The sequence below is a fragment of the Pseudopodoces humilis genome, chromosome 5, assembly GCF_049639895.1.
Source record: "Pseudopodoces humilis isolate 2021_Gansu_Grassland_sample_001 chromosome 5, ASM4963989v1, whole genome shotgun sequence".
In the NCBI taxonomy this organism is placed as follows: domain Eukaryota; kingdom Metazoa; phylum Chordata; class Aves; order Passeriformes; family Paridae; genus Pseudopodoces; species Pseudopodoces humilis.
Window position 1 is genome coordinate 30,115,084 of NC_142204.1, and position 25,306 is coordinate 30,140,389.

The 25,306-nt window shown below is 40.4% G+C and overlaps 1 protein-coding gene across 1 annotated transcript in view; it reads right to left on the bottom strand.

Moving 5' to 3' along the window:
- Nucleotides 1-166: 166 nt before the first annotated feature.
- PLEKHG7 (pleckstrin homology and RhoGEF domain containing G7) overlaps nt 167-25,306 on the bottom strand; it is a 29,082-nt gene continuing 3,942 nt past the window's right edge. The window contains exons 2-16 of the mRNA XM_088055700.1: nt 22,541-22,790; nt 21,258-21,298; nt 19,324-19,419; nt 18,191-18,340; nt 16,107-16,202; nt 14,381-14,431; nt 13,739-13,834; nt 12,367-12,480; nt 10,554-10,728; nt 9,047-9,162; nt 8,172-8,265; nt 7,599-7,678; nt 6,136-6,295; nt 2,163-2,260; nt 167-649 (exon numbers count right to left, since the gene is read on the bottom strand). Coding sequence (XP_087911826.1) covers nt 542-649; nt 2,163-2,260; nt 6,136-6,295; nt 7,599-7,678; nt 8,172-8,265; nt 9,047-9,162; nt 10,554-10,728; nt 12,367-12,480; nt 13,739-13,834; nt 14,381-14,431; nt 16,107-16,202; nt 18,191-18,340; nt 19,324-19,419; nt 21,258-21,298; nt 22,541-22,790 — 1,725 coding nt within the window. The 3' untranslated portion in view covers nt 167-541. The remainder of the gene's footprint in view (nt 650-2,162; nt 2,261-6,135; nt 6,296-7,598; nt 7,679-8,171; nt 8,266-9,046; nt 9,163-10,553; nt 10,729-12,366; nt 12,481-13,738; nt 13,835-14,380; nt 14,432-16,106; nt 16,203-18,190; nt 18,341-19,323; nt 19,420-21,257; nt 21,299-22,540; nt 22,791-25,306) is intronic.

The following is a 25,306-nucleotide window of genomic DNA, read 5'->3' on the forward strand; positions in this document are numbered from 1 at the left end:
GGAAGAGCAGGAATTTGTCTATCACAGTGGCCAGGCTGTATCTGAAGAGCACTGGAACAGGTAAGTGCATACATATGTATAGATACATACACAGGCTTAGTATTAATGTAAAAACCATCTCGTGATATTATAGGTTAGTGGGTAGAGACACATAAATATCAGGAGCTATGGCTACACAATTCTAATTTAATGGAATTTATTAATACAGTTTGAATGATGCAATAACCCTTCTAAACTTCTCTGGTGAATGAGTTGTCCTTACCAACAGAGGGCTTTTTTTCTCTGTCATGCTTTCTAGAAAATGACAGGCTCTATTAAATTGTGGCAAGGTGGCAAGAGCCTTCCTAGGTGAAACAAAGTGATACATCTGTTGCATGCTTCATTCCCCTCCTCCAATTTATTCTGACTTGGTGTAGTCTATGCACCATACTTTTGTCAAGTCAGAAATCTGTTAGCTTTAGAGACCTAAGGCATTTTGAAAGAAACAGCCATATTATCACCACAATAGTCTTCCACTGGCTCTGTCAGAGCAGTGCTGACATTAAATTTCAGAGGATTCAGTAGGGAAGCAGAAAGCAGTGCTTTTCTTGGTTTGATGTTGTGTGGTGTAATTGGAGATTGCTGTTTCTATCTGTGACATCCATGCTTTCTGTAACAAGAAAAAGTGTTTGTAAACCAAGACAATCTAAAAAATTTCCAGTAAGCTAGATGCATAAATATCCAGAGCCTTTAGTTTTATTTAGCCTCTCTTTAGGCTTGTGCTCATAATTGCTGAAGGAAACATGAATTATCCCACAACTGAAACTCTCCCAGTTATTCAGGCCACTATATGCTGCTGGAATCTCTGTCTGAGGCCAGGGATTTCCAGTAAGTATTTCCATTATTGGTTGGAAGGTAGGATTTTAATGCTCTGCTTGCAATGGTGTAGTTTGTTGCAGGCTATTTCACCCCTTTCTGTGTAATGTTTATTAATTAGCTTAATGCTGTCCTTGCAGTTTGGGCTCCTCATTTTTCTTTTTAAGACAGCTCCAGTCCTATCAGCATTACAAGTTCTGTCCCCTTCCAAGATCTGCCATGTGCTGCCAACTGAATTTCAGTTTCTATTACCATGCTGACAGCATTCAGGTCTATGTTTTCTGTCATCCAAGTATGAGGACAGGGGTGATGGAGAGAGAATTTAAAATATATAACTTCCTTCTCTCTGCTAGTCCAGATAATCTGGTCACAGAAGTTGAGTTGTCTCTGAATTGCTATGATTAGACACTGGACTAAACTTAAAAGGATTTTTCCTTTGGACTAAAACCTTTAAAGGGCCATTTCAACCCAAACTATTCTATGATTCTATGACATTGAGAAATGGTAGCTGTGGTATGAGGGCAGTTTTGGAAAGGGAAGGTCATATTTCAGTAACAGGAGAAAGTAATGACTTGAGTGGATAGCTATTCCAAGTACCAGCCAGTGACTTAAAAATGGAAAGAATCCACTCAATATTTCTCTTAGAAAAGGTCTACCACCATTTACTTGTAAGAATTTGTATTAGTGGTGGTCAAATTTCTGTGCATTAGGTATTAGAGACGGGAATTCAGCTTACATGAGAAAGCAAAATACTGCACAGTGCCTGACACACTTTCAGATGTTACATGCAGTGCTGTTACTAGAAATGTGTCATGGTGTGAAAATGAGGGGTAAATTTATATAACAGTGGAATTAATCATACCATCTGTTCAGTCTGAAATTGCAAAATACATGTTGTGAATAGATGAGCATGTGACATTTTCTTATCTGAGTACTATTGCATGTGAGTTGGGTTTAGGGGGGGTTGTTTTGGTGTTGACTTCTTTGGAGGGGCTGACCATCTTCTGTGACTCAAGAAACGGATCTATTTTTTTTTTTAACCAATCAGAATTGATAATGTTTTTCAACAAGAATATGACCTGCTATCAACCCTGATAGAAAACTGGAACATGTTCAGCAGCAAAAATTCTGTAACAAATATCTGAGCCAGAGCACTGGTGTGTTATTTTGTTTTGTTTTAGTTTTGGTCAAGTGTCACAACTGTAAGAGATTCTTATCACAGCATGACCACTTTTAGGCTGCCACTCTCCTTTAAGGGAAGCATAGTTGTGTAATTAGAGAAGAAAAAAAGAAGATGTGTTACCTACCTTGGCAGTTTCTGTCTGAGCTTGTAGCAAGAAGACTGCTATGCACTGCCGATACCTGTTCTCATGCTGAATTAGAAAAGCATTTCGCAGGCTGAAGACTGTGGGAAAATGTAAAAAAGTGATCTAAATGCACCTCATACAACCATCAGTCCAATTTTATATCACATTGATTATGATAGAAGAAATTATATATGTAAGCATCTTTTCTATTTCTAAAAGGGCAGTTGCACCTCATAGGGTAAGTTAATTTTGTTGTGTAGGAAGATTTATTTTTTCAAAACTTTCATTCTACTTCCTTTTTTTTTTATTTTTTATTGCTTCATCATGGTGCAGCTAAGATGCTTTTGAGTCTGCCTGAGGATCATTAAGAAATATTTCCCTTCAAAGTGGCCTAAATCATAAGTGAAGTTAGAGAAAAACAAGTATCAAAGATTAAAAAGAGAGGTCCCATTTTTATTTTATTTAAGTAAGTCCATATGATGGCTGGCACATGGAGAAGTGGCTGCACTCAGGCTGGTGTTGCCTTTGGGTTCTCCCTGGGAATGTGCCTGAGCTTGTGCTCTGGGGGATGCCCTGGTTGGCTGCTGCAGCCAGGCATGTTGCCTCTGTTTCCTACAAACTTTTGTTCTGAAGATGAATGTGAGCATCATGTAGTGCTTTACTCTGCAAGGGGACAAAGTGAAACCAATGTCACACATCTGGAATAAAAGTGGGGCTCAAGTTAGTGATTTTCTAATCAGAAAGTATGTTGCTGCTTGCAACCTTCAGAGCTGGGTTCCTACTATTATATTTACATGCAAAGTTACATCTCTTGTACAAGATCATGGTGTTTGCAGATAGTTCTGCATTTAGGGTACCTTCCTGTTGTTATGGACACACTGTTTTATCTTCTATCCTTTCACTAATGCATAGAAGGCTTTGGACAAGAATTATCCTGCATAATTATCAGCCTCCTGCCTGCTGCCAGAAGAGTATTTCTAGGATATTGCAACATATATTTTTTTTCAAGTACTTGCATTGAGCTTTGTTTATTTTCAAAGTGATGTCAATCCTCAGCAAACTATCAGATGCAAAAGTACTTGCTAGATCAAAACCCAGGATTTAATTTTTGATTAATGTGATGGATCACATGACCTTTCTGAGAACATGCTTACTAATCTTTTAGTGCCACCAGTAATAAAAGTCTCTTTGAGACTGCAGATATATTGGCAACATTCCCCAAGGTCACACATTCCAGACAATATTAAATATTTTTTTTTTTTCCTCCTGCAAAGGGACATTTTCTGTTGACATTGGAATGTTTGCTTGTTGTTTTACACAGAATGTGGGAATCTGAACTGCAATCTCCCTATGGTAATTTTTCTCACTGTTTTTATTGTACCTCACCCCAAGGGGTCCTGTATTAGCATGGGGCTTCCAGGGTGTTATAAGACTACAAGTGAGTAACAGAGACTGCCATGGCTACAGCTGTAATAAAGCTGGTAAGAATATATGGGAGAGAAGCAACAAGGACGAGGGTGCAGGGAAAGGTCATACCCAGTGGACAGAGCCTAGGCTGGAATGCAGAAGACAGATTTTTCTATTATGATGATTGCAGCTGGATCATAAAGATTAGAAAGACCCTGGTTAGGAATCTTTAATGGGAAATGCTGGCTTGGGGGAAAAAAAAATCCAAAAATATTATTTCCATTTCCATTATGGTTCTTATGGTCAATCTATTAGGCACAAACTGGAGGATGGCTGCACTGCCTTCTCCCAGTACCCAGGAGCTGTTGGCCTTGCATTCAGCCTGGGCTTACTCAGGATGTGGTGCTGCCCTCCCCACCACCCTGCAGCCGAGAGGTGGCTGATACATTTGCTCTGTTTCTGTTGGTTTGGTAGGGGGTCTAACAAGGCAGGCAGACAGTGCCTGGAACATGTTTAAAAAAAGATTACCATTTTTTATGTTCATCCCCTTATCTTGTCTTTAGTAATTTGCCTTTTATTGCCTACCTTTATATCCTCTCAGCATTGATGCTGAATACTAAATAGTCTGAATGTATTTCAAAGTTATCATAAATTTTACAGACTCTAGGTTTATTTTCCATATCTGTTGCTTTCTCACAGAGCACTGTAGCTCCCTAAGGTTTTCCTCTCTTTAGGATTAGGATGACCCTGGAGCCCAGAGATTTGTATTTCTTTTCATTCTCTTTGATGTAGGAGGCTCCTGTTACCTTGGCAGTGTTAGACTGAATCATTAAGGCTTGAAAAGACCTTCATAGTCTTTGAGTCCAACCTCTGACTGAACACACCACCATGTCAGCTAGACCACAGCACTAAGCACCACCTCCAGTCATTTCTTGAACACTTTCAGGGGTGCTGACTCCACCACCTTCCTGGGCAGCCTGTTCTAATCCTTAACCACCCTTTCCGTGAAAAAATTCTGGGTGTCCAACCTAAACTCCTAGTGCAGCTTAAGGCCATTTCCTTTTGTCCCATTGCTGGTTGCCTGGGAGTAGAGGCTGCCCCCCACCTGGCTACAGCCTCATTTCAGGTGACTTTAGGGAGTGAAGATGTCACTCCTTTTCTCCAGGGTAAACACCCCCAGATTCCTCAGTCACTCCTTTTAAAAATTACTCTTGACACCCTTCCCTAGGTTCACTGGTCTTCTCTGGACACACTACATTCTCAATGTCCTTCTTGTAGTGAGTGGCCCACAGCTGGACACAGTGTCTGTGGTGTGGCCTGACCATGGCCAAGTGCAGATCTCTTCCATAGTCCTGATGGCCACATTATTGCTCATACAGGCCAGGATGCCATTGGGCTGCTTGGCCACCAGAGCACACGCTGGCTCATGTTCAGTTTGCTGTCAACCAGCAGCTCCAGGTCCTTTTCCTCTGGGCAGCTTTCCAGCTGCTGTTCCCCAAGATCATAATGCTGCATGGTGGTGTTGTGACTGAAGTGCAGCACACAGCACTTCACCTTATTGAATCTCATGCAGTTGGCCTCAGCCCATCAATGCAGCCTGTCTAGATCCCTCTGCTGAGCCTTCCTACCTCCAGTGGATAAACACTCCCACCCAAATCAATGCCATCCATGAACTAAGGGTTCCCTCACTCTCCTCATACAGGTCTTTTCTAAAGGTGTTAAACAGGATCAGTACCAATACTGAGCCCTGGGGAACATCACTAGTGTTGGGGAACACCAACTACACGTGGCACCATTCACCACTAAAGTGAGGTGTGAGAGTCTGCTGCTGAGACCAAGGCAAGGCCTGATGTTTCATGCCTGCTCCCTGACCCAAAACCTTATTTGGTGACTTCAGGAACCTTGTTTTGGCAGGGTAAGGCTGTTCATTCCCTGTGGTTCTCTTTCACTCCACACCCAGCTGCACAGCAGCAAGGGATAGGAGGCATATTCCCCAGTGACGCATTTGGATGTCTGAGAGCAAGGAAGCACTTGTACGGTGGGTGATTCCATCCTCTCAAGAGCTGGTGGGGCTGTGAGTAGGAGCTGTAGCAGGAGGTAAATCTCTTCTCCAGCTTCTTTGAGCATGGCTGCATTGTATGTGGGAGGACACCCAGGAGAACAATGCTGTGGTGCAGCTGAAAAAATGCTGCACAACTAGTATGGAACTGAAAATGTTCTTGGGAAAGATGCCCAGGCTTTGATAGAGTGTGTTAGGACAGTTAGGATGAGGGAATACTTGGCTTGTAGTAGGAGTCTTGATACCTCCTTTGGGGTGAATGGATAATACATGACTGTCACTGGTGTGTGAGTCACTGCTGGCAGCAGGGCCTGTGAAGTCTGAGGCAGTAGCTCATGCCTCACAGGAGCAGAGCTGTGAAGCCAGGCAGTGCTGAGGCACCACTGTTTGCACTCCAGGCATCTGGGGGTGGTTTGTGGGCAAACAGCAGCTTCTCCTTATGCTACTGCACACACAGTGCACTGACATGGGGTTTATGAATGCATTCAAGTGCATGCAGGCACATACCTGTAACTTGGATGGGTTCAACATTTTTCAGTACAAGTCTGTCTAGTGGGATGGGCTGGTCTAGGACTGTGCAAAATCCCCCCTCTCTTATGAAGGACTGCAGCTCAGGAGTGAGGGAAGGACAGACAGGGATTAAGCTGGTGTCTGAGCCTCCATATTTCTGGGAATAGAAAATGAAGTTGGTTAGCAGGTTGTCTGCTATCTGCTCATGAAATATGGGTGCTAAACAATTCTAGATTTGCTCTAAATGTGTTTTCTCTTATGAAAGATACAGAGACAGCTTGTTTTCATGAGGAATCTTATAAAAACTGGCTGGTACCTGGAGCTCTCCTGCAAGGTCACACTTCACATTAAAGAGCTACAAAAGAAGCACAATACAAGGCCACAAGCAGAAGATAGACATTCCAAAAGTATTTTTCCCCCCTTTCCTTATTATTTTAGTAGCAGGTTTTTACCTCCATTCCCTGGGGGTAAGTTTCCTCATCTCCCCTTATGTATATGCACAAGACAGAATTCCTGGAGCTCCAGATGAGTTGCAGCCCTTCACAGAAGTTTCATCAACACATGTACATGGGACAACCCTCAAAGAGATTTGCCTAAGAGTACCAGATCCCTTGAATTTCTGCTTCCTTCAACCAAACCCGTTGCTAAGGGATGGTGCTGCTAGTCTAAAACCTGTCATTGCATGCTTTCTCTATCTCAGTTCTCTCTAAAGCAGAACACCTGCTTCTTAAACAAACAAACAACAAACCTAGGAGATTTATCACAGGTTCATTTAGACTCAGTTTACATCAGTTTCATAAACTTAATTAGCTAAATGCACTCCTACACGGAAGCTTTAGGAATTTCAGGTCATCCAGTTTTTCTGTTGGTGTCTAAATAAAGATATTTATCATCTATAGAACTCTATAGCATCATTCATCAAGAAACATTTTCTTAAAAGGAGTCATATCCCAATTTTAAACTTGGGGAAATCAAGACAAAGAGTTCAACATGCAGCGTAGGCAATCTTCCATCATTTTAACCTTTCCCTGTTTTTTTGGTTTTTTTTTTTTTTTGGTTTTTTTTTTTTTACTTAATTTTTTTCTTCTTTCCAACAGTTCTGATATCTCTGGGATAAAAAAAAATTCAGGTTGCAGGGACTATTAGAAAAAGTCTTACATTCCTGAAACTTTTCTGAGCTTTATGAATCCAGCACATCAGAACAACATCAGGAAGATATTAAGGTCTTGTAATGTAAATTCTGCCTGTAATAGTGTTGCTGTACCATATTGAGCCTAGAAGCAGGCTTTTGAATCAGTGTTATGGTTTGCTAGTTGCATAAGGAAGTATCAGCTGTTCTTCATACTGATTAGTCATCTTGTATTTTTATCATTAGATCAATCTTCCAAAGTACATTCAAAATCCATCCAAAATCTAAAAATATAACAACTGCAACCATATATATCTGCAGACATTATTACCTTTTTGTTACGTTTAATTTTGGTAATCAGTAGGAAATCATCAAATAAAAAGAGATAGATGTCAAGGAGTCTTGTGCTTTCTAAGAAGGAAAACAAAAAAAAAATCAGTTTTATTTGAAGGAATTGCTGCTTCTAAGATGGGGCACATCTATGAATCACTGCACCTTACAGAATGCTTTTAACAAAGAAGCCTTGTTTCCCGTATAGTTCACGACTACTCATCCTCCAGTCTGCGTTCTCAAATGCACTAAATCCTACATCTCAGTCATTTTGGCTACTAAATTTGTACTAAATTTGTAAATTTTGGTACTAAATTTGTACCTTGTAGCAGTTACCTCATTCTGATAAAACTGCTACTTGCTTGCCAAGAAAAAGGACAATAAACAATCGTACAGACTACTCATCCTATTGGCAGCTTGGCTGTATCTTAGTCTCTCTCTGATAAACTATACAGTTGCTTTTCCTTTCTTGCACCTGCCCAAATGCTGTTGCAGAGGTTCATTATGGACCTGCCATAGCAATGTATAATTCTGTTAAGCCATCTCTGGACACCAGGAGATTCAGGAACATTACCTGCTAGCATCAGCCTCCCTTCATGAAGGAGAAGTCTGTTTGCTGAAGACAAAATGTTCTCACTGGTGTTTTCTCTTAAGTTTTGCTTCAAACACTTGACCCAAAAAGAGAGAGAGAGAGAGAAAAAAAAATGGGGAATCATGCATAATGGATGATGAACTGGAAGGCAACCAGCAGCTAAACAAGATGAGCATATGTGTGTTCTTACCTCAGGCTAAGTACATCACACAACTGATAACTGAGCATGCCTGTGTTTCTACAGCAGTGCTATTGCTTAAATGTGTTTATGCTTTTGAAATGTTAATCTGAGTTTTACTTTTCCAAATTGAGTTCAATAGTGCTTGCAGCCGTGAACAGACATAATCCTTGAGATGAGACCCACTTGATGATGTTACCATAGTGCTGCTTAAAGTCTGTCTGGGTAACGGGGTAACTGCAGCAGAAATGTGCACACCCAGGTATGCTGTGTAATGTTTTGTAACATAATTTAAGTGTAAATGGAAAGTTCTTTGGCTCAGCTTGAGAAGTGAAAGAGGCAAATAATTTCTACTTTATCTAATGCTGGTAATACTTACATCTGTTCCATTTCATTCTGTCCCCTAAAAGCAAGTATGGTAGAGTCCTCCTGGACTGTGTATCACTGCCCTCTCTTGGATGCTGACTGAGAGCAACCCATGCTGCTGTCCAAGGCCCTGTGTATGTTCAGCTGCAGTGCCCAGGCTGCAGCTGCTCCTGTTAGAGCAGAGCCATCCCCACTAACTAGAATACAGACAACCAGCCAAATTTAGACGACACTATGAGGACAGATAGGAAACTAAAGCCTCCTCTAGAAAAAAAAGAAAGAAAAAAAAAAGAGCCCTTTAAAATCTGCTTACCTCTGGGACAAAGAACCTTTTGTCACGATCCCAGACCTGAGGCCAAATTATGACCTCTTGCAGCTGCCTGAACTTCTGAAAGTTGTCCAACCACTTGACTTTACCTTCCAGATCCCCTGAAATGTGTGAAACACCAGTTACTGCCAGGGCTGACAAAAGCAGTCCTGTTTCTAGAAGATGCTGAATACTGATTTTCTCCAGTGAAAGATGAAGTACTTCACATGTGAGGCCCCAGATGAAATCTTGATCTCATTGTAAAAAATGCATAAACTCTACTTAGATCAGCAGGGACAGAATTTCAATTCATGCATTCAAAGATGCTTAAATTCACTGTTAAATGAAAAGGTTGTGTTTACTAATCTGTCTGGGGAGGGAACAGGAATTCATATAAAACTCAATTAAACTGCAATCTTAAAAATATCTTCAAAAAAAGTCCTGTCATTCTAAACTGTCTGGTATAGTGAGAGAAAAATAATTTTCATTAGATACAGCTTGATAAAAATACTGTTGAAATTAATGAGAATTAATTTCAGAGGAAGTGTTGTCAGAAGTGACTGAGGTGGGGGTCCTTCAAAATGTGAAAAAATGGGGACTGTGTCTTTGCTGATTCAAGGCCATTATGGGGAAAGCTTTAATGGACCTTCAACTTAAATTTCAAGTCTTTGGGTGGAGTGATATTGCAGATAATGGTTTCAGACACATACCTCCCCACCAGAAGGGGAGTGCTTGGACTACAACTGTTCTTTATGTTACTGGTTCACTGATCAAAAAACGAAGGCAGATCTTTGTCAGGTGTCTGTGACTAAAGAGGGGTCACCCTTCTATCTTTGGTTTCCTTGATCCAGAAGTGTCTAATTTCTGGAAGGACCTATTTATTCTGCCAGTAATACTCTCCAGACATCCAATGGTCTTTTGGGGCCATACCTAAAACTGCTGTCCTTATATATGTTAAATATACAAATATTTAAAACAAAATGCAGGGTTAAAAAATAATATTCAGACCATCCATTTGTTTTCTGCAATAGCTAGAGAAAATATGTAGCTGAGACAATTTTACATAGTAGGACTCTGTCATTAATGAAAGGTCAGGGACATAATATTCCCCTTGTGAGTGCAAATCTATCCTATTAAGGATCAGCCCTAAAAAAAATCCTCCTTAGACATAAATCCAACTGAAAGACTTCTTTGTTTGAGATCTTTCTTGATATGTTCCAATTTGAGATCTGATTATAATTGTTTGCCTGTCACTGCAGATGATTCTGAGAAAATACAAGTGACTCACTTATTTGGGAGTCCTGTGACATTTCTCTGAGAGGCTTTGACAGCACAAGGTGGCCCAAATCATTCCCTACAGAATGAGGGTCAGGTCTGTAGAAAGGCACACACATCTTTGTTACTTTTCTCAGGAGACACTTGACCAATTCACACTTCAAAAGACACGCACAAAAAAGCCATGTAACTTTCTAATTTGTAGCTGCATACTTGACTTTTAACCTTTGTTACTTACTTATAGATTTTTCCACCTTCTCTTGAAGTGACTGGATAAAACTTTTCTCTGTTTCATTAGTGCTCCTCTTCCAGATGTTGTTGAGGAGGAGGGGATACCGTGTCAGTCGATGCAGAGGAGCAACCAGCAGCTCTGGCAGATGCAACCTCTTGCACTGTTCATTTTGTTCACACCACTGCTGAAGACAAAGAAAATCTGCCTTAGGCTTCAGCTTCCTTCTGGCTAGGAGGCAGCAAACAGTTTTCTGCATCATTAGCTGACTGTAATGAGACAGGGACTAATGAAAGATGAGTTTCTCACTCAGTGAAACAAGGGCAGTATAAAGGATCTTGTCATAGTTTAACCCAGCAAGTATCTAAACAACACAGCCACTCATTCACCCTTCACTCCTTCCTGTGGGATGGGGAAGAGAAATAGGAAATGAAGAGTAAAGTTTGGAGTTTGAGATAAAGGCAGAATAAAAACAGAAGGGGAAAACATAACAGGACATACAAAACAAATGGTGCACAATGCTCACCACCCACTGGTCAATGCCCAGCCAGCCTTCCCTCTAGTTTATACACTGAGCATGACTCCATATGGTATGGAATACCCCTTGTGCCCGTTGGGGCCACCTGTTTTGGCTGTGTCCCCTCCCAGCTTCTTGTGCCCACCAGAGTCCTCGCTGGTGGAGGTGAGAGACAGAAAAGTCCTTGATTTAATGCAAACTGCTTAGCAACAAGTAAACATCAGTGGGTTATCAAAGTTACGCTCATCTTAAATTCAAACCACAACACTATACCAGCTACTAGGAACAAAATTAACACTATCCCAGCCAAGCCAAGGACAGCTCTCTATAGGGGGAATTGCATTGTCCCTCCAGATTCACCTTCTGCATTGCTGCTTACCATTCCAGATGCTGTGGCCATGCTATCATATCAAGTAGGGCTCTTATTTATCTGCTGTTTTAATTTCCTCAGGAAGACCTGAGAAAGTTAACCTGAGTTAGGTTTGAAAGCCACCTTATATTTTAGGGTCACTGCTACTTGTTAGGGAACATTTTTCCTGGGTGTGAATGTATGAAATCCTTGTCAGGGAGCAAGCAATGTGAAACTCCAAGGCCCAAGCTGCAGAGCTTGCCTGGTGCAAAAAGACGTCCTTCCAGTTTTGGGCTGCCTGTGAGAAAAGCCCACTACTTCAGATTTTCTCTTTCTAAGCCTGTAATATTGAAGATTAATCTTAAGTATTTAGGGGGCACACTGGTCTGCTAACGATGCCAGAAAGAGCAGAGCCCGAGATCCCCCCCCACTGCACTGGTGGAGTTGGTGCTTCAGGCAGGTGCAGTGCTCTAGTGCTGCAACTTGATAAAGAGTCCACTGATAGCTCTTTACAGCCTTAGAGGGAGGTAAATTCTCCCTTACTGGTATTGTTTTGATGCCGAAGTAAAACATTTGAAAATTATTTTTGTGTCTTTTTTTTTCTCCCTGTAATCATTTCACTTTGTTAAAGTGGAGTTCACTGAGTCAAGAGATTATGTGGAAAACATATGAAAGAGGCTAGCAGATTGTATTTCTGCCTGCAAAAATGCAGCCCAGCTTTTCCCCCTCTTATCCGTTCTAAATTACACGTAGGGACTTTCACACGTACACTCAGAAGGGTGACTTCCAGTCAGTGATAGGCTCTGCAGTTCAAAAAATCCATGTTAAATGCTATCTATACAGTTTTGCTTCTCATGAACATTCCTAATTTGTTGTTAAAATCCTGTCATAAGGTAGGAAGGCTGAAGACAGCAACAACAAGAAGAGCAATAACAACAACAAAACCATCACTTTACCTTCAGGTAGATGCCAAAATCTTCTCTCTGTCTCAGTTTTTCCAAGTAGAAGACAGCAGAGGTATAATTAAGGCAATAAATCTGGTGTGTCTGGCAGAGGTCACCCTGGAAAAACTGCAGAAAAGGTTTGGAAATTTATCAAGAAAGAAAAATATGACAAAGGAAGAAACAGGAGTTTTGGGTTTGTAATGTTCATTTTATCTGAGATTTCTTTGTACCTAGGAAAATGGGGAAAGAGGAAATTAAAAAAGTCAAGGGCAGTTAAAACAGCAAGAAAACTGTAGTAAAAATGCCACAATACTTCAGTGATGCATAGGAGTTTTAACAGCTCTGCAGAGGTGTGACACATTCTTAGACTTTGTTCTCATTAGAAGTAAATTATGTGAAATTCATATGGAAGTTGAAGATGAAACTATTTCTTGAACAGCTTTGATGACTTCACATAGCATTGTATTTTATTTCTGAGTGTGCTCTTTGAAATAATAGAGTAGCCTCATTTACATGGAGATGTTGAACGTCATGCATGATAAAAGGCAGCTTTGTCTGGGATTTTGCCTGTCTACACAAACATTATCAATAAGAACACCTGAAGCCAGTGGTCACAGTGGCAAGAAACTAAGCTCTAGCCTTAATTTCTCTGTTAAAAATCTCAAGACTGAGGTAGAGTCTTTTAGTATTTTCCAGAAGTTTTCTAATGGCCTCTACTGGTAGTGAAGGCTCTGGTCAATCAGTTGCTTTTCTGTCTTCATTAATATTTCTAACTTTACAAGCACTGGGAAGCTGAGCAGGAATTAGAGCTCCTGTAGATTGCTGTTCAGACAGCTGCCTTGTTTATCACACAGACTGACCAAAAGGGAGGCAGGGCTTGGCAGTGGTAGGACAACTGTGGCTGCATCTCTCTCTTGCTTAAGAGACACAGGCCAAAGTGTAATTTCAGTCACAATGAGCTCTTAATTAAGCAATTATAAACACTTGTGGGTCTGGTGCATGGAGTAAAGGAGGATCAGTGTGAAGGAGTGGAAGGAGGCAGTGATGGGGCTGGGATCTGGTCTCAGGGAAGCTTCTTTCATAAAGTGGGAAGCTTGCTTCTGCCAGTGGAAAAGTCTCCTCAGAGTCTGGGCTGCTGTTCCCCAGGAGGAGAAAACCTTTCCACACTTCATTCTACATACAGAGTGCCTTTCCATGACTGCTTCAAACATGCCAATGAATAAAAATAAAATCATCCTTCTGATAGGAGCAACCTGAGGCTGAGACCAAATTGCCTGGACAGATGGCATGGATTTGACTGACCTGATTGCTCTGGAGCACCTGTGTGCCATGATAAATGGTCTGCTGCTTGTATTAAAAGCAAGAATACTGCTAATTAAGTTACCGCTCTGAGTATGGAGCTGAAATCCATGGGAGAGTCTGACTTGCTGACATGCTTCTTCACAGTTTCAAAAAACATTTTCAGAAAACTGAGACTTATCTAAGTAAGGGAAAAAAAAATAGCATCAGTAATCCAAAGTTAAGATTAAAGCAACTTTATTTCCCATCCCTGGTCTCCCTAAAGGCTCTAAGTGTAATGGGTGCCTATACTTATCTCTAACATTCCCAGAATTGTCTTCAGAATTATGCCCAGAATGCTTTAATTAGTCAGAAGCTAAGACAAATATATACAAATACCATATGCAATATAAGTGACTATGTTGTGATAATGCCTGATGACAAAGGCTTTGGAACAAGATTAGCTAGTCCATTAAACTTGTCTTAGAGTAGCAGCTGTTTTTAATATTAAACATTAGAAATTTTAACATTAGAAATGACAATGGGTATCTGCTGGAAAACACGGATTGCATATGACAGAGCTGTGACAGTTAAGGAAGCCTTCACGGTCATTTGAGGAAGACATGATCTTTCATGGTTTGAGTTTATTTCATACAATTGAAAGTGAAGGAAGTATCCATAAAATACTACAAAACCTCACATATTCCCCATAAGTTAACATGTTTATATTGGATTCAAAAGTGCCTACCTTCTCAGTCAGATAGGGCTGCAAGCCTGCTCCTAAGCCCACACTTTCATCCTGAACACAGTGTTTTCACAAAAATTCATGACTGGGCTAAGTTGTTGGCAAAATGTTAGGCCAGAAGGGCACATCAATTCCCTGTGATACTGCTACAGACTGTAGTAACTGCAGACTGATTTGTTTGGTGTATTTATGGGGGCAAGGATGCTTATAGGATGATGCTTATTCTTTAATTTTGACCTTTACAATGTTACAGCATGCATTTTTTCATAGATTCAGACTGCTGACAAGAAGATATGCATACTGTAAAATGTATGAAAAAAGGCACCAAAGACATTAAGAGCAGATTAAATTTTCCTATATTTAATCAATATTTAAAATATGCATAACAGATTATAATTTATTATCCTCATCAATAAGGACAACAAAATTTGAAAGCAAAGCAAGACTTTTTTTAGGATAATTTTCTCAAGACATGACCAAGCTTCACTCCAGCCAAGCTCAAAGCTAAGTGAAAACACACACACACACACTTATATATATATATATATCCCTCTCCCTTCTTTGAACAAGAACAAGAGAATCAAGAACCACACGCCTGCTGAACTCCAGTGGTTGCCTGCATGTACAGTCTTAGTCCACAATAAGCCAAAGATGAAACCTATCAGCTAAAAATCTTTTTCCTTGTATCTCCAAACCTACTGGTTGGTCATTTAGCAGCTCACCAGGTGTGAGGTCTGTGACTGAGCAGCAGTGCCCTGCTCCTGTGTTTGAGTTCTGGCTAATTGTCCCTGCTTTGAAGACCTTTCCCAATTTTCTTGTTTTGGCTAAAAAGGGAGAAATTCAGTCTTAGGGCAAGGCAATTACAGTAAGGGAAATAAATGGAACTAAACAGCTAATTTAGGGCATGTGATGTGATTGTGAGTAGTTATTCAATTAAGGCAGCTGCAGAGTTCTTTCCAAAATTCACTTTGCAATGAAGGGTGACTTGTCCTGTAAAAGGGCCCTCTAGCTAAGAAATTTTGATTTGTTCCTAAAGCAATGTGAAAGCTATTTTTGACTTAGGGGTTTTTAACTTTCAGGAGCTGAAAACGGTCTCCCAGCAAATGGCCAAAAGCAGCAAAGAGCTGGAGCACATCACAGCCAAGCCTTGTGGCCTCCCTCCTTCTGGACAATGCAGAGTAAGTAGTACATGAACACAGAACATCCAGCCTCTGTGGGAGAGATCCTTACATTTGTGCCAAGGGAAACCTCAGCTGGAGAGAGGGGGTCAGTATTTTGTTTGGACTTGCTCTTTTGGAGTGGCACAACAGGCAGCAAAGTCTTTGTGTCCATCTGTTTGCAAGAAGGGACTTGTTACGTAGTTATTTTGCTATTCTTACTGTTTTGCTGCAAGGATTGTGTTGTAGTTTCTCCTCACAAATCCTTTTAAAAGGTTTCTGCTTATGAGAATTCCTCTCAAACTTGAGTTTTCTTCAGAAAGATCAGCCAAATGAGCTCTCTCCCATGTTTAAAATGCCATGTATCTTTGGCTGGCGATATAAGAGAATGATTTGTGCTGATGATATTTGACTCTCACTGATATCCCACAGAGAGAAGAAGAAAAGATGAATTATATGAACAAAGTTCCAAATGTAAGCATTGAAACTGAATACAAGCTTTTGGTTTGTTGTCTTCTTTTATTGGGCTGATTAATTTCTGATCTGAGAAACACTTCTCTTTTTCTGCTTACCTTGTTTAACTCCTCTAAGTTTGCGAAAAGTCTCCACAAATCCACGTCCAAGAGAAATTCATTACTCTGGAGGTATTTGAGAGTGTTCATAAATATCTTTAAAACCAAAACAAATCCGTGTTAATTACTGTTTGTGCCAATTCAATAAATATTTTTTTTTTCCCCCGAAAATAACTTTTTTTACTGAAATCCTTATGAAAGGATCATTTGGTTTAGGGAGGGCAGAAGATGGCATTGTGAGAGAAGTTTCCTGATCTGCCTGAAGGTTATATACTGAATTTTGTGCATAAGAGGGCATGAGTGATGTCTCTGGGGTTTCTCTGTGGTTACCATGGAGGCAGCTGTGTCCCTGCTGTGCCCTTGGGCAGAAGAGGGGCAAATGAGCCCCCTGCAGATCCCTGTGTGAAGGACTTAGTAACATCAGAGTCACAGTTACACATTTCTGTGACCTTTCTAAATGTTTTCCTTCCTACCCCATGAATCTGCTGCTATCTAGATTGTTTAGAGTTACTATGAGGAAAAAAAGATATTCTTGGATTAAGGTAAGTAGAGGTCCTGTGGAGGTTTTTCATCTCTTTGGATTATTTTATTAACCTGCATTGAGTGAAAACTGTGTGTGTATTTATTGGCTGTTTAAGATTTTATATTTTTTAAGCTGGTTGAGATGTACTGAATCTGACCTAAATCTGAAAAGGGCTTAAAATTTACAGGTTACTGAGTAGACTTTTTTTGTTTATGGGTATAAAGCGTTATGAAAAAATCCCATCACCCAGGTGCCAAGACTGAATAGCTAGTGAGAGTGTTTGCTTAGCCTTATATAATTCTTTAGTTACCATGACCAGGTTACCTGAGAGCTTAAATTTATGGTGGATTTATGGTGGTCTTAAAGCTCCCTGTGGAGATTCATTAAAATCAGTGGAATATTTCTATACTTGGAAGTAACCAGGTACCTTTAAAACTGGTAACCCAAATGCAATGGGTTCATTCTGTAGTGGGAGAATTTGGGAAGCTGGCATGGACTGAACAGTTCATCGTTCGTGGGCCATGCAGGGCTGGCTAAGGCTTGTCTGTGGGTTCCTACATCAGACTCACAAGGAGCCTGTTACCTACTGTTATCAGCTTTCTTCCCAGTATTCCACTTTTTAAACTTTCCAGATTTCTAAATAAAGTGTAGAGAAAGAAGAATGCTCTTCTCCTACCTTGAACCAATAGCTGGTCCTGTTATCCTGTTTTCTGTCCCTTCCTGTTTTGTCCCACCAAGGAGGAATTCAGCCTACTCTATTTATTTCCTTTACTTTGAAGTAGCTCTTGTATTGTTCAGGCTAACTTTTCAGCAAAATGGAAAGTGTTTCACAAATGTCTTTTCTTTGACTTAATAAAAAATCAGAAATTGTCTGTGCCAAGTAAGAGAAAAATGGTAGGACAATATTTGTGGAAGCTTCCATCCTTTTAAATGGATACATTAACTTTTGATGTATGGTGAATATAAATAGTGCAGCTATTCTTTTAACAGTATTTAATGTTCCTGTCCATATTTCAAGATCTTAAAATTCACTTTATTTGAGATAATATAGAGTTTTTGGGTGAGGAGTTGTTTTAAGTATACTTGTTTTCATGGAACATTAAAACTACAGATTTGCTGAATTCCGAGGTTTTCATGCTCCAGTCAGGATTATCTAGCCACAGCTCTCTCTGAAGTTAAATGACAAATATAGTGTTGCACACCAGCAACATTAGCAATTGGGATAGTCCAGTACAGAAATTACCATTTTGGGCGTGGCTTCAGTACAGTGTTTGTGAGAGGACTAATGGAATATCAGTTGAATATCCTGGGAAGCTCTGCAGTCAGATGGTAATTGCAAAGCACTAGATTGCATCACTGGAAAGTGATGTTCAGAAGAAGAGATACCAGCATGGAGACAGAAAAGGGAGCTATGGAAACAGGATGAGCAGGCAAGGGGGGAGAAAAAGCCAGGTGCTCATTCCCCCACGGACCTCTAATGAGAGGTTTCAGGTGGCTTTGTGTCCATCACAGCAGAACAAACAACGTTTCATTATTTTTGCGAAGTGAAATCTGACATTACCGTCTTGAGAACCAGCAAATGATCCAGAAAGTATGTGCATTCGCTTGTGAAAAGCTCCCACACTGCCGCTTCTTTTTTCACTTCTAACCGGCTGTTGGCATCTTTCTGCTCAGTTTGTTGCTCATTCATAAATTCGTGCCAAGATTTACTCTATTGATTGAAGAAGAAAGAAAACTGCCATTGGTTGCATCAGCTTCCTCAGACCTTATGAAAAGAATCTATGTCCTATTTACTGTGTAAAATCTACAAGTATTAGCGATTTTTCTTCTGAAGGCTTGAAAGTTCCTTTAAATATTTTAAAACCTGCCATTCTCCTCTAAAATACAATATGAACACACAGAATTTGAAAGTAACACAGCAGGATAGTCTATGTTTAGGTAAGTTGTATCAAAAATTAGTGGGCAGCTTGCAAATGCTAAGGAATTTGATCTGTTGTGCTGCTCTTGGGTGGATGGTATCTTATTTTCTGGATGATAAAATCAAGGTACCAAAGGACAAAGTCTTTATAGTCACTCTTTATAGTCACTTGGAAATTGTTTTGTTTAGTCCTATGGTGGCTACTATCACATTATGGATTTGTTCCAAAGTCAGATGTGTATATATATATATGTTAGGTTTGCTTCAGAGAGGGAATGGTGTTAGGAGGCTAGGGGCCAGAAGCCTTGTTTTTCTGGCAGACAGGCTTTGGTGCCTTTTCTGCAGCCAAACCTTGCTGTTGGCACTGACCTCCATGTACTGCCTTTGAACACAGTAATGGGGGTAGCTGTGTCCCATTTGACCTCTCTCTGATGCTTCTTTTCCCAGACCTGTAGGTGCTGCTGAGAGGGTTGCCTTGATACCTTTTTCTGAATGCGGTATCTCCCTGATCTAGGGCAGCCTGAAACCCTGGCAAAATCCACATGTTTTTGAGGGCCCTTGCAAACCTACTCTGACCCTCCATTTCAAATGACAAAAATATACCATGAATATACCAAAAATATACCATGAATGACAAAAATATACTTACAAATTAATTCAACAGAAATGTATCATATCCAGATTAATGAAATGAGAAATGTTAGCTTATAAAGAACACAAAATCCATCCTTCCATCCTTAAGTATCCCTGATACAGTATACTGAGTATTTTGATACCTTAAAGCAGAAGAATTCATCTCTGCAGCAGTCTATGATCTTAAGAGTTGAAAGACAATTTTCCAGATCAGATGCTTGCTTCTGTTTGTCTTTACCCTGTTGAATGACAAAAAACCACCCTGACTCATACAGTGTTTTGAAGCCTGTTAAGAAATGTACCCAGCTCTGTAACCTTGCCCTAATCTGTAAGGAGTTTGCCCTTAAATGAGTGATTTCTTTATATTTCCAGGCTCTTCTACACAGAGACAAGGCAGTGATGGCAAGTTTCTTTGTAGCTGTGGGTAGGGTGTGTAAATGCATCAGGTTTGGACATGTAAGACCTTATTTACATAATACACAAGTCTTTGACAGGGAAATCATTGGCATGGCAACAGGCAATGAGCTGCCTTTGGAAGACAGAAAAAATGAAATGTTTTGCTTCCCTTAGCACTGTCAGAGATAGGGGACAACAGATTCATAGTTGAAATCCTGTCACAGGTATACAAATTTATGTGTTTGTTTATTTATTTATTTTAATTTTTTGAGCTACATATGGAAAAAGCTCCTTGGTCATTTGCAGAGTAGTGCAGTGTAAAACGAGCTTTCAGAAAGCTAAAAGAGCAGCAGGAGTTTGTGTGAGGGACAATGAAATAAAAACAATTGCTTTTGTTTCAGCTTTGTTTATTTAGGCCTTGTAAAAAATTTAAACATTATTTATGAACTCTCATTTAGTGCTGTGGGCACAGAGTTATAAGGTGTTTGCCTAAGTTTTATCTGTTCTCTGGAACAGTATATTCCCAATTCATGGATTTCTATTGCCTGAACTTTAGGCACTGAACTCCAGCCAATTTTGAAATATGTGTTTGATTAAAATATTTGAAACTTAGGATTTAAGTTCAGCTCCTAATTTTGAAAGAAAGATTGAAATGGAGCAGAAAAAAATAATGCAGTTAATGTATATGCACACTGAATCAGTGTACCAGCAAATGAATCTTCATGAATTAAACTTTATGGCATTTAATAGTCTTAAAAATCACTTTTGTCTAAATATCAAATGCTTTTTATTGCAGATTTAAAATATTTTGCTGAATTAAAAAATCCCCAGGTTTAGATCATGTTCCTTCAAATGCTATGAAACTGCTATCAAATGAAGATGGAATTCTTGTACATATTAACCTGAGCATTGGTTCTGTATGCACAAACTATTTGATAAAATGCAAAAAATACTGGGAAGGGACTGTTCTTAATTACATGTTTAGGGAGAAAAAGTTATCAAGACACTTGTAAATAATTTTTTGAATGCTGAACTGTACACAGAAAGGAAATTCAGACACCTTCGTAAGAGAAAGTTTTCATCAATGGAAAAGACAAGAGTTGTATTAGACAAGGAAATTCCCTGAGTTGTGCTTTCAGTGGAGTGTGAGGGCACCCATGAGGACAGGAAAGGTCTAAGAAAGTGTCCTGGAATGCTATTTTATAGGTAAAGATTAGATCCCTTCCACGTGAGTGGGAGTTCATCACATTCTCCAAAGCCCTGAGGCATGCAGAAAACGCAGGATACATGATGGTCAAGAAGTGATGCAAGTGATTTGTCGACCTTGTGCTGCCTTCACCAAGGGAGATGCACTGGGCCTGCTGCCACCTCTGAATGACAACCCATCCCACTCTGCCCTCCTGCTGCCCTCCTCTACCTCTCCTTCCACCACCCACAGGGATGGGGAGCAGTGGCTGTGTTTTCACGTGTATCACATGCAGTGGCAGCTCTGGAGCCACCCAATCTTCATTGCAGATTAATGTGCAAGCAGTCCCAGGGTGGGCTGAGAGCTCTGAGTTCAGCTCACCTGCTGGCTGCCTTTCTCCAAGGGCAAGAAAGTCAAGAAGCTGTTTTTACCCAGGTTAGTTGTGGAATAAAGCAAGGTCAGTGCAAGGAAAAATAAAATGGTAAAAATACTCACAACTCCTCTTTTGGCAAATGGCCACTTTGACTTTTTGGACTCTAATGGGTAAAACAAATGTTATCAGTAAGGAAACAGATAAAAAAAGAAAACTATTATTTATATTATTTATATATCCAGCTTACAGACTATACTCTACTTGGCTCATATTTAATACTTGAGTTTAAGTAGTTTGTAGGCACCAGACTTAAAACCCATTAAGCTTGTTGGGTTCCTCCCAGCAAGAATTATGACTATTTGTGGTGGGGCCTTGGATGGTCCCCTCCTACTTGTTGCAGGTGATCACTATATGATTGAAGCTCTTTACCTGGGAAAGCCATCATACCTCAAGCCAGTTTTTAAAGGTGTTGTTTTAAAGCAAGAATTAGTCTATGCCTTCTCACTATGATAACTTGGAGTTATGCAGGTATTTAAATCTCCAGTGAATAAACCATCCTACAAGCTCTAAGCCTCAGATCTGTCATGGAGCTGGCACAGTCAGGCAGACTGTAATTTGTATCCTTGGTGAGGCACAGGGGAAGCTGGGGATCTAGATTTAGGAATGCACTGGTGACTTGTGAGGAACGACTGTGTTCAGCAAGAAATCTGAAAAGGTTTTCTTTATGTGGCACCCATCTTTGGGTGTGTGACAGGGAATCACAGTCAAAACTTTGTGTTTCTGGATTTTGAAGGTCTCGGCCATTCTGGGAATGGCTGGCTTACTTGCTGTCATGAAAATGCTGGCTGTGACCTTGGCTGACTTGCTTTTTGAGAAAGTTTTGATCTCTGCCAATCACACCACACACACTATACTATATTCTACAACAGCTGTTTGTGGAAATTGCTTGCAGGTCTGCATTTCAGTTTTGGAATGTCTTGTGAGTAACCTCTAGCCATGAATTGGGTTTGCTTTCCTTGTGATCAGAACACTGCTGCAAAGGGCAGCATGGGCCACTTTTGTCTCTGCTTGAAGCTGTGGAGGTAGGAAATTGTACCTCACCTGCTTCCAGATGGAGATCTTGGCCTGGGTTCTGGTTGCTCCTAGCCTGTGGAGGAGCAAAGTGATCTGTGTCCTACCCTCTCCTCTACTTGCATTTTACATTCAACAGTAAAATACGGGGGGGGGGGGGGGGGGGGGGGGGGGGGAAAGGGGTAATTTCAGAATTGGCATTGCAGTCACTTTGGTGTGGGATCCCCCACAAAGGCTGTCACCTTCTCATTGTATCCATCCTCCCTCCCATCCCTCATGTTCCAGTCCCAGCTTTTGCTGGGCTCAGAGGAGCAAAGCCCACTCTGTGTCTGACCTGCACTGAGCAGGAAGGATGAGCAGGGCAGGTAGTCCATGGCACTGTCTGACACCAGGAGGTCTCCAGGGAACACCTCGAGTCCCGGCAGACTCACCACCAGGGAGCTACGCCTGCGCTCCGCTGATCTGTGGGACGCAACAACAACAACAACACACGTCATCTCTGTCCGCTTGAGGCTGCAGGGGAAGCTTCTGGAGGGCTCCTTGCTGATATGGGGGCAATCAGCTAAAAAACCAAATGACAGGAGCTGCGATATAATGTGGTAAAAGGACAACGAGTAGAGAATTTCAGTGATTGACAGCAAATACCTAATTGTCTTTCCAACTCCACATTGCTGCTGAGATCAAGGTTCTTATGGTCATGCCTTGCCTCAGATAATAAGTAGATAATAAGAGCATGTAAATATTGAAAATTCCTGTTTTTTTCTGAGGTTAGAGAAAAAGTGAGCGGGGATTTTAGAATCTGTGTTTTGGCAGTGGAATTTAAAGGAGCAATTATATACTGTTTTTAGCTCACATGTGACTTGTTACTTTTAACCTTCCTGTAATGCAGGTGATTTCAAGAAAAGACAGCATGTTAGTGAAACAGTTAAAATGTTAGGTTTTAAATAAAATCATTTAACCTTTTGATAGTTTGTTCTATTTTCTTTCTAAGTATTTTTGGCATTTTTTCCTGCTATTTCAAATATTTTGAATGTAATATGACTCAGTGGTCCTACTGATTGAAAACAAATGTCTCTTTCCAACTATTGTTGTTCCTAATGGAAAACATTTTCCAGGATCTAGGTCGAGTAAGAAAAGTGACACAGACATTCTGTATCCAGCAGTGTGTTTGTGCCAGAGGCTTCTTGCATTCACATACAGAAACTGTTGGTTCATATTAAAAACATTTTTGTATTTTGCTGATAACTCACACTGATACCTTATGAATTGTTTTAGTAAATGCTGCAGAGGGACTGCTGTCTGCAGCTGCTGTTGCCTTCAATTGACTGATAGATGAATACTGCATTAGGGCTCAAAGGGTCAGTAATTCAGTAGCTGAGGGAGGAGGCACAAAATACATGTATATATATAAAAATTCTATTTTTCAGTCACCACTTATTGTGCATGGTATTTTTGGTCAGTTAAGCATGATTCTTACCGAGATCTTTTTTTTGTCTAGGCAGCTATCTTACTGTGAATATCTAGCCATTTGCCACCCTTGGTGTGAAACCTGGCAGGTATATTTTTTCTTTTAAGTGCATGAATAGTTACTTGACAGCTTATCAGCTGACAGATGAGCTCTGAGGTAGAGAACTGGGATTTGATATGTATAGTAAGACATGGAGATTGTGCCTTTTTTATGACCTGACAGTGACATTGCTTGCTTAGCTAAACAATTGAATGGTCTAGATGAAAGCTGCTCCTAACAAGAGAAAGGTCTGTAGGCTATCAGGAGGGCAACATTAACACTTGAACCACGGACATATCAGGGCTTAAAAACTCTGTCTTGAGGAGCTTACAATGTGCAATGCAGGAGTTCTTTGAAAGTTTTCCTGCTAGTTCTACTGAATGGAGAACATAGGCTCTATTTATTTGGCTTTAGGGTTTACAATGAAACTCTGTGGTTTCTCATGAAATTGATCTCTCAGTATGTGGTTTGAGAGCTTTAATGGATGGGGGGGTCTGTTTCTTGGCTGTCTGCAAGCCCATACCAGTGCAAGGGAGAGGAGTTCCTCTCAGGAGTACCCTCCTGAGACATGCACTGAGTGCTACCCAATGCAAGTTTTCAGTGCTGGTAATGATTGTAGTAAGATGCCACTGAAACCTCTAGTTATTACATAACACAATCTCTCGGGCAGCTGGGCTATCCTACAAGTCAGGTGCTGCAATATAGTACAAGGATAATCCTCAAAGGTGTTATTACTGCACTAGGAAATTCAGGAGATTTATTTAAGCTTGGCTTAACAGTAAGATTTTCCCAGTATATTGTTGAATTTTAAAGCATCTAGCCTACTTCTATTTTCACAATATATTTGAAGCTGCAGGCTAGTGGCTTATGAAGGCTAATAATTGAAGCACAGAATCTCTGTAACTGAGTCAAATGATATTATTTACCAGATCAAAAAGGCTTTAAACTTCAGGCACACATATGGCTAAACAAGCTCTTCATGTGAAATGTGAAGACCATTCATGAAAGTTCACAATGTGAAATGTGGGGGCATGGCAAGATCACTGGGGTCTCTGTCTACAGTATACCTTTGCAATCTGGTGAGCCTGGGCTGGTTAAAGGCTTACATGTCTAAATTATATACTCATGTTTCAGAGATGGAAGCACATGTATCTGTGGTTTCCTGGCCTGATGCCTGTAGACATATTGAATACATCAGATGCTTCTGTTGTTTTTTTGTCTGGAGAAATTAAATTACTGAAGTGCTAGCCACTCAAGGAGGGTATTTGGACTCCCTGATTCAAAAAGTTAGCATGGAAAATGGCCTATTGTCAAGAATAAAATGTTTATATGATTGCATAAGGAGTTAGGTTTAGCGTAATGGACTCCATCCTGTGCAATGGGCTCTAGGATGACCCTGCTTGAGCAGAGAGCTTGTAACAGACAAGCCACTATGGTCCTTCCCAACCTTACCCACTCTGTGATTCTGTGACACTTTACAGCTGTGTCAAACATTAAAAGAGGACTGGGAATACTTCAAGATAGATGAGCCCAGCTCCTTCAAGGCATTGAGTATGATCTGTCTTGGCAGTTACTGTGAAGGCTCTTCATCAG